A 14899-nucleotide genomic window follows, 5' to 3' on the forward strand; every position below is an offset into this window, starting at 1 on the left:
AGTTTATTCTCTGTTTGGGAATTTATAATAGATTTGCCTTTATTTCATAAGCTTTAAAAGTTTTAAAAATTAGGGGTGTTACATGTTGTCCAAACGACATTATCCTAGGAGATGAGAAGAGAGAGTGGAGGCGAGCCACCCCGCTAGAAATCGGGCACCCATAGCACCGATCTTCAAAAAAGTATGGAGCTCCATGTGAAGTCGGGTCGCCCGATAACGATTCTAGGGGTTTGAGAAGAAAAAAGTGCCCATCTAAGCCAATTGGTGGGGAGAGGCCCATGCCACACCCTCACTTTATTTTATACTTTTGGGTTTTGGCGTTTTGGTTGGATGCTTGGTTGGGGTGTTGTTGCAACCACATGAATCAACAATTGACCGTTGGATTATTTTATAATTAGTTTTATTATTTAGTTAGAATAATTAAATTAATTTGGATAACTATTTTATAATTATTTTAGATTTAGTTTGTTAGGCTTATTTTATTATCTGTATTTATCTTTGTTTGTTAAGATTAAATTTGTATCTATCTCTTTGTAGTTTGTTGAGATTTTAGTTATCTTGGGGATTATAGTCCTACATTACTAAAACTCTACAACTATAAATAGGGAGACAAATTATGAATAAAATAGATTCGAGATGAATTTTTGAGAATGAAAACTTAGATGGTTTTCTGGAACTCGGGATGAGTTTGACCATGAGTGATTCATAGTATTCCTGACTTATCAAGTGTGAAACCCCACTCGTGGCGTCAAGTCATTCTCATATCGCTCTATAACCGGGCGTGAGGCGAGAATCAATTTGAAAACCACAAAAACAAACCCTTACCCAACTTAAATTAAACATTCAAGTCAGATTTCACCTAGCCTAATAAACCTTTCTAAAATATTATTTTTAATTGGAGTGTGAAGAGAAGATTGGGCCAACCAAATTCGTATCATTTGGTATCAGAACACACAGTTGTCTCATCACAAAGTCTCATGAAGCTTCGACAGTGCCTGGAACATGGGTTCGAGGACGAAACCCTCTAAAGAGGGAGGGAATGTTGCAACCACATGAATCAACAATTGACCGTTAGATTATTTTATAATTAGTTTTATTATTTAGTTAGAATAATTAAATTAATTAGGATAACTATTTTATAATTATTTTAGATTTAGTTTGTTAGGCTTATTTTATTATCCGTATTTATCTTGGTTTGTTAAAATTAAATTTGTATCTATCCTTTGTAGTTTGTTGAGATTTTAGTTATCTTGGGGATTATAGTCCTACATTACTAAAACTCTACAACTATAAATAGGGAGACAAGTTATGAATAAAATAGATTCGAGATGAATTTTTGAGAATGAAAACTTAGATGGTTTTCTAGAACTCGGGATGAGTTCGACCATGAGTGATTCATGGTATTCCTAGCTTATCAAGTGTGAAACCCCACCTGTGGCATCAAGTCATTCTCATATCGCTCTATAACCGGGCGTGAGGCGAGAATCAATTCGAAAACCACAAAAATAAACGCTTACCCAACCTAAATTAAACCTTCAAGTTAGATTTCACCTAGCCTAATAAACCTTTCTAAAATATTATTTTTAATTGGAGTGTGAAGAGAAGATTGAGCCAACCAGATTCGTACTAGGTGTGCACATCGTTCCCACTAGGTAGATCGGCTTGAAGGCCATTGCAAAATAGGAGGTGAACCCAAAATTAGTTGCATGCTTGTAAAGATTAGTGTAGAGAGTGTGTTCCCTTTACGCTTCCATTTTATCCTTTTACTAGGGGGTTTTTGCTCTCTTTGTATATTTCTTGAGTTGCATAATAAGGGCACATCTTTAACACACTTGCTTAATGATATGAGGGATTTCACCCTCTCCGTTTTCTAACACATTCTTCTTGAGAGACCGTTTGCTTGATTGGGTTATCTTGAGTTAGCTTGGGAGTATCTTTGGCACTTATTTATCCTTGGGATGATTGAGAGCTTGCTTGGGTACAAGCAAGAGTTAAAGTTTGAAAACTTGTGATAAGTGCCAAAGACACACATATTTAAGGGTCTTTGAGGGGTTGTTTTATACTTAATTGCTATCATTTGTGCGTCATTTATGGTTAATTATGCTTATATATGCTAATGTGCTACAAAACTCCACCATACTTTGTATCTTTATGATTTTGGAAGGTTTTAAGCTTAAAAGGAAGGCATATGGGCATAAGCCAGAGCATCACAAGTCAAGAGCGAGCCGGAGCCGTGCTGGGACCAAACCACGCGCGTGGGAGGACTCGTGGAAGAGAAACAGAAAGTCACACGTAGTCCGATCCATGTGTGTGGGCCATGCGTGGAAGGGAAACAGAAAATCCCACGAGAGATATCCACATGCGTGGGGTTATGCGCGATCTCGTGTAAGTGACCAATCCACGTGCGTGGATTGGTCACGTGGATGGGAGTCAGCGCGGAAATTAAAGTGCATTTGTAGGGAAAGGCTATTTAAGGGCTTAGATTAGACTTAGGAAAGGGAGATCCCACTTAGTTCCGATCATTTTACACCTTTCTACATTTCTCTCTCTACATTTTAGGAGCTCTAAGTTCTCTTTAGCCTCTCAGATTGCTTGTAGATTCTTAGAGAAGAAGCTTGACAACCTTCAATTTGAAGATCAATTGTAGAAGTGAACAACATTTGCAATCTATTTTGGTATTTATTTATTGCTTTCATACTTTAATTGTTGTTTTAATTCATATTGCAATTTTGTTTTGCTTAGCTATGATTGGCTAGAATCTTATTAGGATTTGAATTGTGAATCTTGAGCATGATGCTATTGTGATATATAATTCTCAATTAGGTTAAGATATTGCAATTGTATGTGAGTCTTGTTGCAATTGAATGATTTGTAGGCATCTTGTGGAGTCCGGTCGACTCCTAGGGTTGTTCTAAGCAAGTGATCTAGGCAAGAGATTGCTAGATCACTTGAAGCTCCAATTCAATTGCATTTCCTAGCTTTAAGATCCGAGAGGCCTAAGCTAGGAATATGGTGAAAACCAAGTGTTTGATAAAATGTTTCTTAGGTCATTAGTCACCTAAAAGGTGTTCTAAGCCAAGAAGAGTCCTAGTAAACCGAGAGGTAAATGGACCTAGTAAAGCCTCACTTGATTCTAACCATTGCAATTTCCTAAACTATGTCATAAGGTCCTAAGTGCGTCATGTAAGAGATGAGAAATTCAATCCTACATTCTTTTATTTGAATTTCAATAATTGTTTGTGTTTTTGAATTCTACAACGCGATTCTTTATGTGTAATGTTTTGTGACGGGTATATGATTAGCATGATCTCCATTCTTCAATTCAACACCTATTTAATGCTTCCAATTTGTCATCCTTAGAGAACGATAATAACTCAGGGTGTAAACCCACAATCTTTTGACCACGCGCGAGAAGTGTCGCAAGAACACCCATCATCATCCGTGTTAGAACTATCTCGTAGTAATTCAAGAATTTGACCAAGAAACTATGGAGAGGGAACTATAGCCCAAATAAGAGGGACTACAGGTGGACTCCAAAATATGTGTCCGGCAGAAGGTTAGAAATACTTGAATTGGGCTTAGGAAAGAGCATAAGAATTTGAGAACCGACAAGACCTTGGGCATCCAACCAATCTCAGATCACTAATTGAGGTCGTATGAATTTTATAATGGGCATATCAAGGGGAGAGTTAGAGGCTCTACTCATTCTCCTTTTCCTATAAGGTTTTTGGTAGTTAGAAACTAGGAGCTTGGAAACTAGAAGAGGAGGCATCGCTAGCAAGGATAATAGAAGGAACACGGGGAAAATTAGCAAAACAAGGAGTAATGTTATCATCAACAGGAAAGTACTCCTCATCGTCGATAGGGAGATCATCGTCATCAATCGAGTGCACCAAATCCATTATAAAAACACAACAAGAAAACTAATCTGGCGAACAAGTAAAAACACTTAGATCAATTCATCAACGTAGAGACAACTAAATGGCACAACAAATTATGCAATGCGTTGATAAAAGCCACAAGAGCACAAATCAAGGAAATTCAGGAAAAATATTTGATTGATCTCAGTGCTGCACTATGCTTACTTCCCAATGGATCACCCATCTTGTAAGTCAAGCATGCTTAACCATAGAGTTTATTAGTTATTTGGTTGTCATATATCCTTCTTAAAACCAATTGGTGATAAGTAAGTGGATATTAATCATTTAACCACATCCCTCTATGGTAAGCCACAACGCCACATCTTGAATCGAGCAAGGGTTGAACTCGGTTGACCCAGCTAACACCCAACAATTCCCCTCCTTTTCGTGCTCATTATCCCCCTCCTAGGATTCGACTTGGCCCAACCTACGCCCATTCCATTCGGGACTGGACTCGGCTTTCGCCTCGCCATCGATTCGAACCCGTGACCTACGACCATTCCATCTGGGACTAGACTCGGCTTTCGCCTCGCCATCAATTCGAACCCGTGACCTAGGCTCTTATACTAATTGATTGACCTCAAGGCTGCACTATGCTTACTTCCTAGTGGGTCATCCATCTTGTAAGTCAAGTACTCTTAACCACAGAGTTCTTTGGTTATCTGATTGCCATATCCTTTTTTAAAAATAATTGGTGATAAGAAGGCGGACATTAAGCATTTAACCACATCCCTCCATGGTAAGTCACAGTGTTAGATCTCGAATCGAGTAGTGGTTGAACTTGGCCGATGCCTAACAATATTCATAAATCTAAATTACCAATATAATTGGTGTGTTTATGGGGAAACAAAAAAATCGAGCGAAGATCTCAATAACGGGGTTCTCTGGAAAAAAAAAAACATTAAAAAAAAAAAAGCAAAACAAAACAAAAGTAAAAAATCTATAAAAAATCAACTGTGGTCGCGCTTCGGCCATCAGTCGAGCCCGAGGCCAAATCTCGTCTCATATCCAACAGAGGACAGACCTCGGTCGGCCCATTGGAAACCTGATCGAGACCTGACCTCGATTGATAAAAAAAATAAAAAAATAAAAAAATAAAAAAAAAAAAAAAGAGAAAATTGAAGACTTACTAAGAAGCAGAAGTCTTGGGATTGGTAGAAGGACCAATCATTAAAATTAATGCTCATTAGAATTTTAAAGGGAAGACGATACAAAAAGGAAGGAAATATTTTGATAATAAAATAAAAAAATCCTTAGATTCCAAAAATAATTTAGAAATATACTGCTATTATTACTCCCTAGCCGACTTACTCCCTAGAGAGCTGACTCGGAAGATAAGTGTAACGGAAGTATGATATTATTACAAAGCACCGCCTCATTAAAGGTGCAAAGTTATGAAGGGATGTGGACACTTAATGAGGAAAGCACATAGTTATTAGGGCCGTAGTAGTTATTACAAGCTTTGTTACATTGAGGATAGGAGTTGTTGTACTCATCTAGTATAAATATTAAACTCAAATACAGGCAGGGACACACTCAATATTGTACTCGGAACTCTGCAATACAAACTACTTCTTCTATAATCGTTCCGGTAGCTTCTATACCATCAATAAAGCTATGAGAAATTCTCTAAGTGCTTATAGTGTAGAAGAAGTAAGATAGAGAAAGCTTTATTCATTTAGGAAGAATCTGGAAACTTGTATTTACAGAGCTTGAATTACAATATGAGAGCTAACTCTCTTGATGCAAACTAACTCTCACTCTCTCCCTTTCTCTCTAAAATGAACTCACTTAGAAACTAATTCACTTACTAGAAAACAAGGGCTATATATAGCTGAGTTGAATCACAATAGAATCATCTAGAAAACCTTTCTAACGAACTCTTATATTAGCCCAACTCCCACTAACAAACTAACTGAGCTTCATACACGACTTCAAACATAACAAACAATGCTTGACACTACTTGGACTTTTATTTGTACTTGAGTACTACTATTTATCCTCAAATACCCTCCCTTAAGTTGGAGAGTATAGATTTTGTAATCTTAACTTAGAGATAAAATTGTCATACTGTGGCATGAGAACTACTCTGGATCTTATTTCCTTAAATGTATCAATTGAGTGTTTCCTTTGGTAAAGATTGAGATTGACTAAAGAAAGTAAATATTGAAGCTGACTATGGATTGAGACTGTCATGCAATCCAAAAAATGCTTTAATTCCTGAATAAAACTCACAACGTTGTTGGTGACGTTATCAACCATCTCAAGTAAACTACAAGCTAGTTTGCTAATCAAATGTGTCACAAGAGCATTTTTTCCATTTGACATATGAACAAAAATTCTTTACACATTGTTGCAATCATCAAAATAGTTCAAAACATAGACTATATGATGTGTGGCTTCAACATCTAGTATCCAAATAGTTGAGGAAATAACACTCATACTAGTAGTAGATGAAATAAGACCACTTTTTTCCAACTTGCAGTTGTAACACATAAATTAACTTCTAAATTTGTTCATTAGATAGGCAAATATCAATTCCCACCTATCTAGTATTAACAAAATTCTGATTAGCACTACCTATGACTGTAGCAGATACTCTAGTATGTGTTTGTTTGCCTTTAGACTTATGTCTTGGCATCCAATCTGGTGGATCGCCATGTTTCCTATAAACTTCTCAATTGTATGTGTAGACATTCCATAGAAGGTACACTTAGTAACAAACTTATTTTTACTGTTAAAGGTGAATCTCATCTTGTTATTGAAATTGCTTGCAATACTATTGTTTATTGTAGCTATAATGTACTCACTCTTTGTATGAACTAGGCTATAAACTTCATCTTGAAGATCAAAAGTTTATGTGAATGCACACTTTGTGCAATTGAAGAGCTAAGAAACTTGAGAAGCCGAAAACTCACCAAACATTTCATTTCTCCCATGATGTGTGTTGAGGATGACTTGTAACATGAATCAATGTTATTTTATCAATGATTTTCCATGTGTTCCTCACCTTGAATACTGCTTTCATGGATCCACTCCATGTACTGTTATTCATCTTCATGGATTTACTCTGTGTACTGTTGTTCATCTTCATGGATATGTTCCATTTACTATTGTTCATCTTCATAGATCTATTTCATAAACTACAATTGAAAACTATTTCAGGATGATTAGCGAGTACTATGCTCATCGTCGTCGACTTTAAACAATGGCCACAAGGTTTCATATCGGTGGCTCTGATACCATTTTAAAATTATAGAGATCATAAAGCTATGAGAAATGCTAAGTGTATATGGTGTAAAAGAAGAATGACAAAGAAAGTTTTATCTATAGAGGAAGAATCTAAAAACTTGCATTTACAGTGGAAGGACTTCAATGTAAATGCTTGAATTACAATATGAAAGCTAACTCTCTTGATACAAACTATCTCTCTCCCTCTATGTGTGTAAAACTAACGCACTTACTTGGAAACTAATTCACTTACTAGAAAACAATGAAACATGGGCTATATATAGATGAATTGAATCACAATAGTATCACCTAGAAAATGTTTCTAACAACTCCTATGTCAACTCAAGTCCCACTTACAAACGACTTCGAATATAACACAAAGTGTTTGACACTGCTTGAACTTTTATTAATACTGGAATACTGTTCCTTATCATCCAATACAAATTAAAGAAAAATCCACAATCCCTTGAATCATCTATCCACTACATTGATCTAAAAATATCAAGTTGACCCAAAATAGAAAATATCTACAAAGAAACTCAAACTATGTTCCGAAGCTTCTATTTCTTTCCAAAATGCATGTTGATTTAAAGCATGCATATTTACTAAACATTTCAATTACTTTGGCATATATTAAATATTGAACATTTCATAAATTTTCCACATTTTCTTGATAAATAAATTCCAGAAGTGACATGATTTCGCCAAAGTGTCAACATTAGAAAGTGTCATAAAGTCAACATTAGAATTATGTCTATCGACAAATACATAAAGCACTTTTTACAGAGACTTTTGTACTTGAATAAAAGCTTTGAACTTGGAAATGTTAGCATAGTACGAGAAGAAGCTTTTAAAAGGCATGTTACTCATGTTGACATTTCTACTACAAATGAAGACATTCAAATTTGCTTTAATTGAGCATATATCATTGAAACAATGATTATATGTTACTTTTTTTTTTTTTTTTGAGATATATTTCAATTTTGGTCCACTGACTATTGGAGCTCTGTTAATTGCAACACTTGACTTTCAAAAATGTTAATTTAGTACCTTGACTATGCAATTTCTATCAATTTTGGTCACGCCGGTCAAATTACCGACGAATTGTGACCGGACAATCAAAAGTCAAAATTTGAACCTAATTAGAAGGGGTAAAATCGTCTTTTCTTGTTCCTTCCAATTTGGGAAAGTCAATTGTTGACCAAAATTAAACCCCTCCATCTCCTCCGACCATGTGCGGCGACTGCGGCGGTGGCGAAGAAAACATACATCGTACACATGAAACTTCACGAAAAGCCTTCTTCATTCGAAACTCACCGGGATTGGTACACCGCCCATCTCCAATCCTCAGAGGACTCCCTTTTGTACACCTACACCACCGCCTATCACGGCTTCACAGCCGCATTAGGTGTCGGCGAGGTAGAGCGGCTCAGGCGGTCGGAGGCGGTGGTTGGTGTCTATGAGGATTCGGTGTACAGTTTGCACACGACCCGTACGCCTGAATTTCTCGGGCTGGATGTGGAGTTCGGGCTTGGGAAGGGACATGGCTTGCCGGAGGCGGCTGCTCAAGACGTGATCGTGGGGGTTCTGGATATCGGGATGTGGCTGGAGTCGAAGAGCTTCGACAATTCCGGCATGACGGATGTGCTGGCAAGGTGGCGCTGCCGGTGCGAAACCGCCGCAGATTTTGACTCGAAAACCCACTGCAATAAAAAGCTAATCGGCGCTAGTTTTTACACCAGAAGTTCTCGCATGGCGTCGGGTAGAATCCATGCCGGAGAATCCGATTCGCCGCGTGATTAGAGAAAGGAGGGGTTTAATTTGGTCAACAATTGGCTTTCCTAATTTGGAAGGAACAAGAAAAGATGATTTTACCCCTTCTAATTAGGTTCAAATTTTGACTTCAGATTTTTCGGTCACAATTCGCCGGTAATTTGGCCGGCGTGACCAAAATTGATAAAAATTGCATAGTCAAAATACTAAATTAACATTTTTGAAAGTCGAGTGTTGCAATTAACGAAACACCAATAGTCAGTGCACCAAAATTGAAATTTTCTCTTTATTTTATTGAAGAAAAAGTCAAAGTTGCATCATATAAAAGTTTCAAGAATTGTACCAATCGACAAACATTCTCCCAATCATTTGACAATGGTGCCCAACTTTTTTTTTCCATTTCCATCATCTTGAAAGTAAGCATCATACAATTTGTCTTCATCAGCCATCTAGTCAAAGGTTGCCCTATACTTGAGAGTTTTAGACAACATGCGATAAGTAAAATTATATCTAGTATTGCAGTCTAAAATCAAACTCTCTGGTTTGTTTTGCTCTGCACGTATGTGAAATGCTTGAAATCTAGAGTATGATGATCTCACATACTTTACTGCATTACGAACATGGCTCGCCAGAGGCGGCTGCTCAAGACATGATCGTGGGGGTTCTGGATACCGGGGTGTGGCCGGAGTCGAAGAGCTTCGACAATTCTGGCATGACGGATGTGCCGGCGAGGTGGCGCTGCCGGTGTGAATCCGCCGCAGATTTTGACCCAAAAACCCACTGCAATAAAAAGCTAATCGGTGATAGTTTCTTCACAAGAGGTTCTCGCATGGCGTCGGGTAGAATCCTTGCCGGAGAGTCCGATTCGCCGCGTGATTAGAGAAAGGAGGGGTTTAATTTGGTCAACAATTGGCTTTCCCAATTTGGAAGGAACAAGAAAAGATGATTTTACCCCTTCTAATTAGGTTCAAATTTTGACTTTAGATTTTCCGGTCACAATTCGCCGGTAATTTGGCCGGCGTGACCAAAATTGATAAAAATTGCATAGTCAAGATACTAAATTAACATTTTTTAAAGTCGAGTGTTGCAATTAACGAAATTCCAATAGTCAGTGCACCAAAATTGAAATTTTATCTTTATTTTTTTGAAGAAAAAGTCAAAGTTGCATCATAGAAAAGTTTCAAGAATTGTACCAATCGACAAACATTCTCCCAATCATTTGACAATGGTGCCCAACTTTTTTTTTTTTTTCCATTTCCATCATCTTGAAAGTAGGCATCATACAATTTATCTTCATCAGCCATCTAGTCAAAGGTTACCCTATACTTGAGAGTTTTAGACAACATGAGATAAGTAAAATTCTATCTAGTATTGCAGTCTAAATCAAACTCTCTGGTTTATCTTGCTCTGCACGTATGTGAAATGCTTGAAATCTAGAGTATGATGATCTCACATACTTTACTGCATTACGAACATGGCTCGCCAGAGGCAGCTGCTCAAGACATGATCGTGGGGGTTCTGGATACCGGGGTGTGGCTGGAGTCGAAGAGCTTCGACAATTCTGGCATGACGGATGTGCCGGCGAGGTGGCGCTGCCGGTGCAAATCCGCCGCAGATTTTGACCCGAAAACCCACTACAATAAAAAGCTAATCGGCGCTAGTTTCTACACCAGAGGTTCTCGCATGGCGTCGGGTAGAATCCTTGCCGGAGAGTCCGATTCGCCGCGTGATTAGAGAAATGAGGGGTTTAATTTGGTCAACAATTGGCTTTCCCAATTTGGAAGAAACAAGAAAAGATGATTTTACCCCTTCTAATTAGGTTCAAATTTTGACTTCAGATTTTTCGGTCACAATTCGCCGGTAATTTGGCCGCCGTGACCAAAATTGATAAAAATTGCATAGTCAAGATACAAAATTAACATTTTTGAAAGTCGAGTGTTGCAATTAACGAAACACAAATAGTCAGTGCACCAAAATTGAAATTTTCTCTTTATTTTTTTGAAGAAAAAGTCAAAGTTGCATCATATAAAAGTTTCAAGAATTGTACCAATCGACAAACATTCTCCCTATCATTTGACAATGGTGCCCAACTTTTTTTTTTTTCCATTTCCATCATCTTGAAAGTAGGCATCATACAATTTGTCTTCATCAGCCATCTAGTCAAAGGTTGCCCTATACTTGAGAGTTTTAGACAACATGAGATAAGTAAAATTCTATCTAGTATTGCAGTCTAAAATCAAACTCTCTGGTTTATCTTGCTCTGCACGTATGTGAAATGCTTGAAATCTAGAGTATAATGATCTCACATACTTTACTGCATTACGAACATGGCTCGCTAGAGGCGGCTGCTCAAGACATGATCGTGGGGGTTCTGGATACCGGGGTTTGGCCGGAGTCGAAGAGCTTCGACAATTCTGGCATGACGGATGTGCCGGCGAGGTGGCGCTGCCGGTGTGAATCCGCCGCAGATTTTGACCCAAAAACCCACTGCAATAAAAAGCTAATCGGTGATAGTTTCTACACCAGAGGTTCTCGCATGGCGTCGGGTAGAATCCATGCCGGAGAGTCCGATTCGCCGCGTGATTAGAGAAAAGAGGGGTTTAATTTGGTCAACAATTGGCTTTCCCAATTTGGAAGGAACAAGAAAAGATGATTTTACCCCTTCTAATTAGGTTCAAATTTTGACTTTAGATTTTTCGGTCACAATTCGCCGGTAATTTGGCCGGCGTGACCAAAATTGATAAAAATTGCATAGTCAAGATACTAAATTAACATTTTTGAAAGTCGAGTGTTGCAATTAACGAAACTCCAATAGTCAGTGCACCAAAATTGAAATTCTATCTTTATTTTTTTGAAGAAAAAGTCATAGTTGCATCATAGAAAAGTTTCAAGAATTGTACCAATCGACAAACATTCTCCCAATCATTTGACAATGGTGCCCAACTTTTTTTTTTTCCATTTCCATCATCTTGAAAGTAGGCATCATACAATTTGTCTTCATCAGCCATCTAGTCAAAGGTTACCCTATACTTGAGAGTTTTAGACAACATGAGATAAGTAAAATTCTATCTAGTATTGCAGTCTAAAATCAAACTCTCTGGTTTATCTTGCTCTGCACGTATGTGAAATGCTTGAAATCTAGAGTATGATGATCTCACATACTTTACTGCATTACGAACATGGCTCGCCAGAGGCAGCTGCTCAAGACATGATCGTGGGGGTTCTGGATACCGGGGTGTGGCTGGAGTCGAAGAGCTTCGACAATTCTGGCGTGACGGATGTGCCGGCGAGGTGGCGCTGCCGGTGCGAATCCGCCGCAGATTTTGACCCGAAAACCCACTACAATAAAAAGCTAATCGGCGCTAGTTTCTACACCAGAGGTTCTCGCATGGCGTCGGGTAGAATCCTTGCCGGAGAGTCCGATTCGCCGCGTGATTAGAGAAAGGAGGGGTTTAATTTGGTCAACAATTGGCTTTCCCAATTTGGAAGGAACAAGAAAAGATGATTTTACCCCTTCTAATTAGGTTCAAATTTTGACTTCAGATTTTTCGGTCACAATTCGCCGGTAATTTGGCCGCTGTGACCAAAATTGATAAAAATTGCATAGTCAAGATACAAAATTAACATTTTTGAAAGTCGAGTGTTGCAATTAACGAAACACCAATAGTCAGTGCACCAAAATTGAAATTTTCTCTTTATTTTTTTGAAGAAAAAGTCAAAGTTGCATCATAGAAAAGTTTCAAGAATTGTACCAATCGACAAACATTCTCCCAATCATTTGACAATGGTGCCCAACTTTTTTTTTTTCCATTTCCATCATCTTGAAAGTAAGCATCATACAATTTGTCTTCATCAGCCATCTAGTCAAAGGTTGCCCTATACTTGAGAGTTTTAGACAACATGAGATAAGTAAAATTCTATCTAGTATTGCAGTCTAAAATCAAACTCTCTGGTTTATCTTGCTCTACACGTATGTGAAATGCTTGAAATCTAGAGTATAATGATCTCACATACTTCACTGCATTACGAACACTAACCAAACTACTACCCACCATTACCAGAACACTTTTACAATCAAATTCAAAATATGTGCACAATAAAGCACATGCATAAACTCTCCATCCAATATTAATGATTCATCTCTCTAACACGTTAATTTATTTTTCAAGATCCTAATTGCACTATTATTGGCAGATGCATTATCAACTGTGATAGCAAACACTTTTTTTTATCCCAATCAATCAAACAATTCTCAAGTTAGTTTGCAATCGTCACACCTTTATGATAAAAAAAAAAGGTTGGCTTAAAACTGATAGTTTTTTTTATGCAACTGCTAGTTCATATCAATATAATGAGCAGTGATAACCGTATAACTAATAGTAGTAGTACTTGCAGCAGTATATTAGTAGTAAAAGACACTCTTTACTCACTAATCATGTTCTTCAATAAAGCTTTTCCTTTCATGTACATTTCAACTACATCTCTTGTGACTGTTCTTCTTGAATGGATAATATATTTTAGAGTTAATTTCCATATGGTCATCCGATTATGGCTTTCTGAAATTGGTTCTATGACATTCAATTGCACCCAAACTGGTCCTTCGACTATTAAAATTTAAGCTATATTGGTAATCTGTTAGCATTGGCATTAAAATGGAGGGCAAAACGGGAAATTAAGCTCGTCTACCCCATTTAATTAGCTTGCGACTCCATTTTCGCAGATTGTGAAGCTTTTCTGTAAAAACTAGTCTTCCTCTCCTCAAAATAAAATGCTTCCTGATATCCCACTCTATGATATCCACGCCCGACGACGAGGTCGAATACGATAATGCATTCCCCGGGAATGCATGGTTCACCGCCCCCGGCGGAATCAGCACACACACCGGCCTTAACTTTGCTGGAAATGAAGAAAGAGGGTTTACATGACCAGAAGTAGTGTTTTGCCTTGATGAAATATTAAACTAAGGTAGCGACACTGGGACCGAACGCGGAGGATTCCAATCGGCGTCGTGACGACCATTGGCGAGAGAACAGTAGATGCCACCAGTGGCAGCTATGAAGGATTGGATGAGGTGTGCAAATGCTTGAGTTAATTGAAGAAGCAAGCCTTGCCATCTGATTTCGCGGCGCGACCTTCTTTGGTCCTTTTGTGATATTTAAACATGCTCTTAAACTTCTCTTCGCATTTCTTGGAGCTCTAATGGTATCCAAGCTTTGTCATTTTCCATAAATAAACATTAATCAAACACTTATCTCTTTGAATTCCATCAACCTTTTATTTTTCATTCAAATTAAACCTCCACATGAAAACAACACCTATATCAGACCTAATTTTGAGCAAAGCTAAAGCTTCTTGCCTCAACCACCAATTTTTGCCAGAATTCCTTTCGCTTTCCTCGTCAAATCCACCGGGGCAAGGCCCCCGCTCCACTTCTGCCATTGCAGATTGGGGAGAAAAACATAATTTTTAGGAAGAAGCTACGCAATCTGTAAAAATGGAGTCACGATTTGATTAAAATGGAGTGGAAGAGCTAAATTTCCTGTTTTGCCCTCCATTTAATGCCAACTTGATGCCAATGCTAACAGAGGACCAATATGTCTTAAATTTTAATAGCCGGATGACCATTTTGGGTGCATTTAAAAGTCATGGAACCAATTTCAGAAAAAGGCTATAGTCGGAGGATCATTTTGGAAATTAACTCTATATTTTGGACAAACAACACTTCAGAAATGTTTAAACCCCGATACATCCACAAAAGAAAAAAGTAATTCATCCAAAATAATCTTCTTAATAGTTCCCTTTCTACAAGCATCTTTATTAAACCATATCGCCACAAGATTACTACTACCACAATTTACAACACTTGCACTTTCATCTAGGGTTAGAGTTTTTTGAGTTTCACTCTCAAGATGGTTCTTAAATGCAGTAATCTTTGGTTATGGGCTTTCAAACCATTAGTGTCATTGGGTGTTGGA

General features: G+C 37.8%; 2 protein-coding genes across 2 annotated transcripts; both read left to right on the forward strand.

The window, feature by feature from the left end:
- The first annotated feature begins 9510 nt into the window (after positions 1-9510).
- On the forward strand, positions 9511-10658 carry LOC109171489 (subtilisin-like protease SBT1.8). The gene is made up of 2 exons (XM_019320523.1): positions 9511-9745; positions 10411-10658. Exons 1-2 carry the CDS (start codon positions 9511-9513, stop codon positions 10656-10658), a joined length of 483 nt encoding a protein of 160 aa, XP_019176068.1.
- Positions 10659-11220: 562 nt separating this feature from the next.
- LOC109171490 (subtilisin-like protease SBT3.15) lies at positions 11221-12363 on the forward strand. The gene is made up of 2 exons (XM_019320524.1): positions 11221-11452; positions 12116-12363. Exons 1-2 carry the CDS (start codon positions 11221-11223, stop codon positions 12361-12363), a joined length of 480 nt encoding a protein of 159 aa, XP_019176069.1.
- Positions 12364-14899: the final 2536 nt, after the last annotated feature.

Source organism: Ipomoea nil, unplaced genomic scaffold (genome assembly GCF_001879475.1).
Source record: "Ipomoea nil cultivar Tokyo-kokei standard unplaced genomic scaffold, Asagao_1.1 scaffold0319, whole genome shotgun sequence".
Taxonomy (NCBI): Eukaryota; Viridiplantae; Streptophyta; class Magnoliopsida; order Solanales; family Convolvulaceae; genus Ipomoea; species Ipomoea nil.

Bases quoted from the DNA above. Each gene is read 5' to 3' on its own strand.
- LOC109171489 (XM_019320523.1), top strand. From the start codon at position 9,511: ATGATGATCTCACATACTTTACTGCATTACGAACATGGCTCGCCAGAG. The intron at 9,746-10,410 runs GTTCTCGCATGG...ATGGCTCGCCAG, and splicing joins TGATAGTTTCTTCACAAGAG to AGGCAGCTGCTCAAGACATG.
- LOC109171490 (XM_019320524.1), top strand. From the start codon at position 11,221: ATGATCTCACATACTTTACTGCATTACGAACATGGCTCGCTAGAGGCG. The intron at 11,453-12,115 runs GTTCTCGCATGG...ATGGCTCGCCAG, and splicing joins TGATAGTTTCTACACCAGAG to AGGCAGCTGCTCAAGACATG.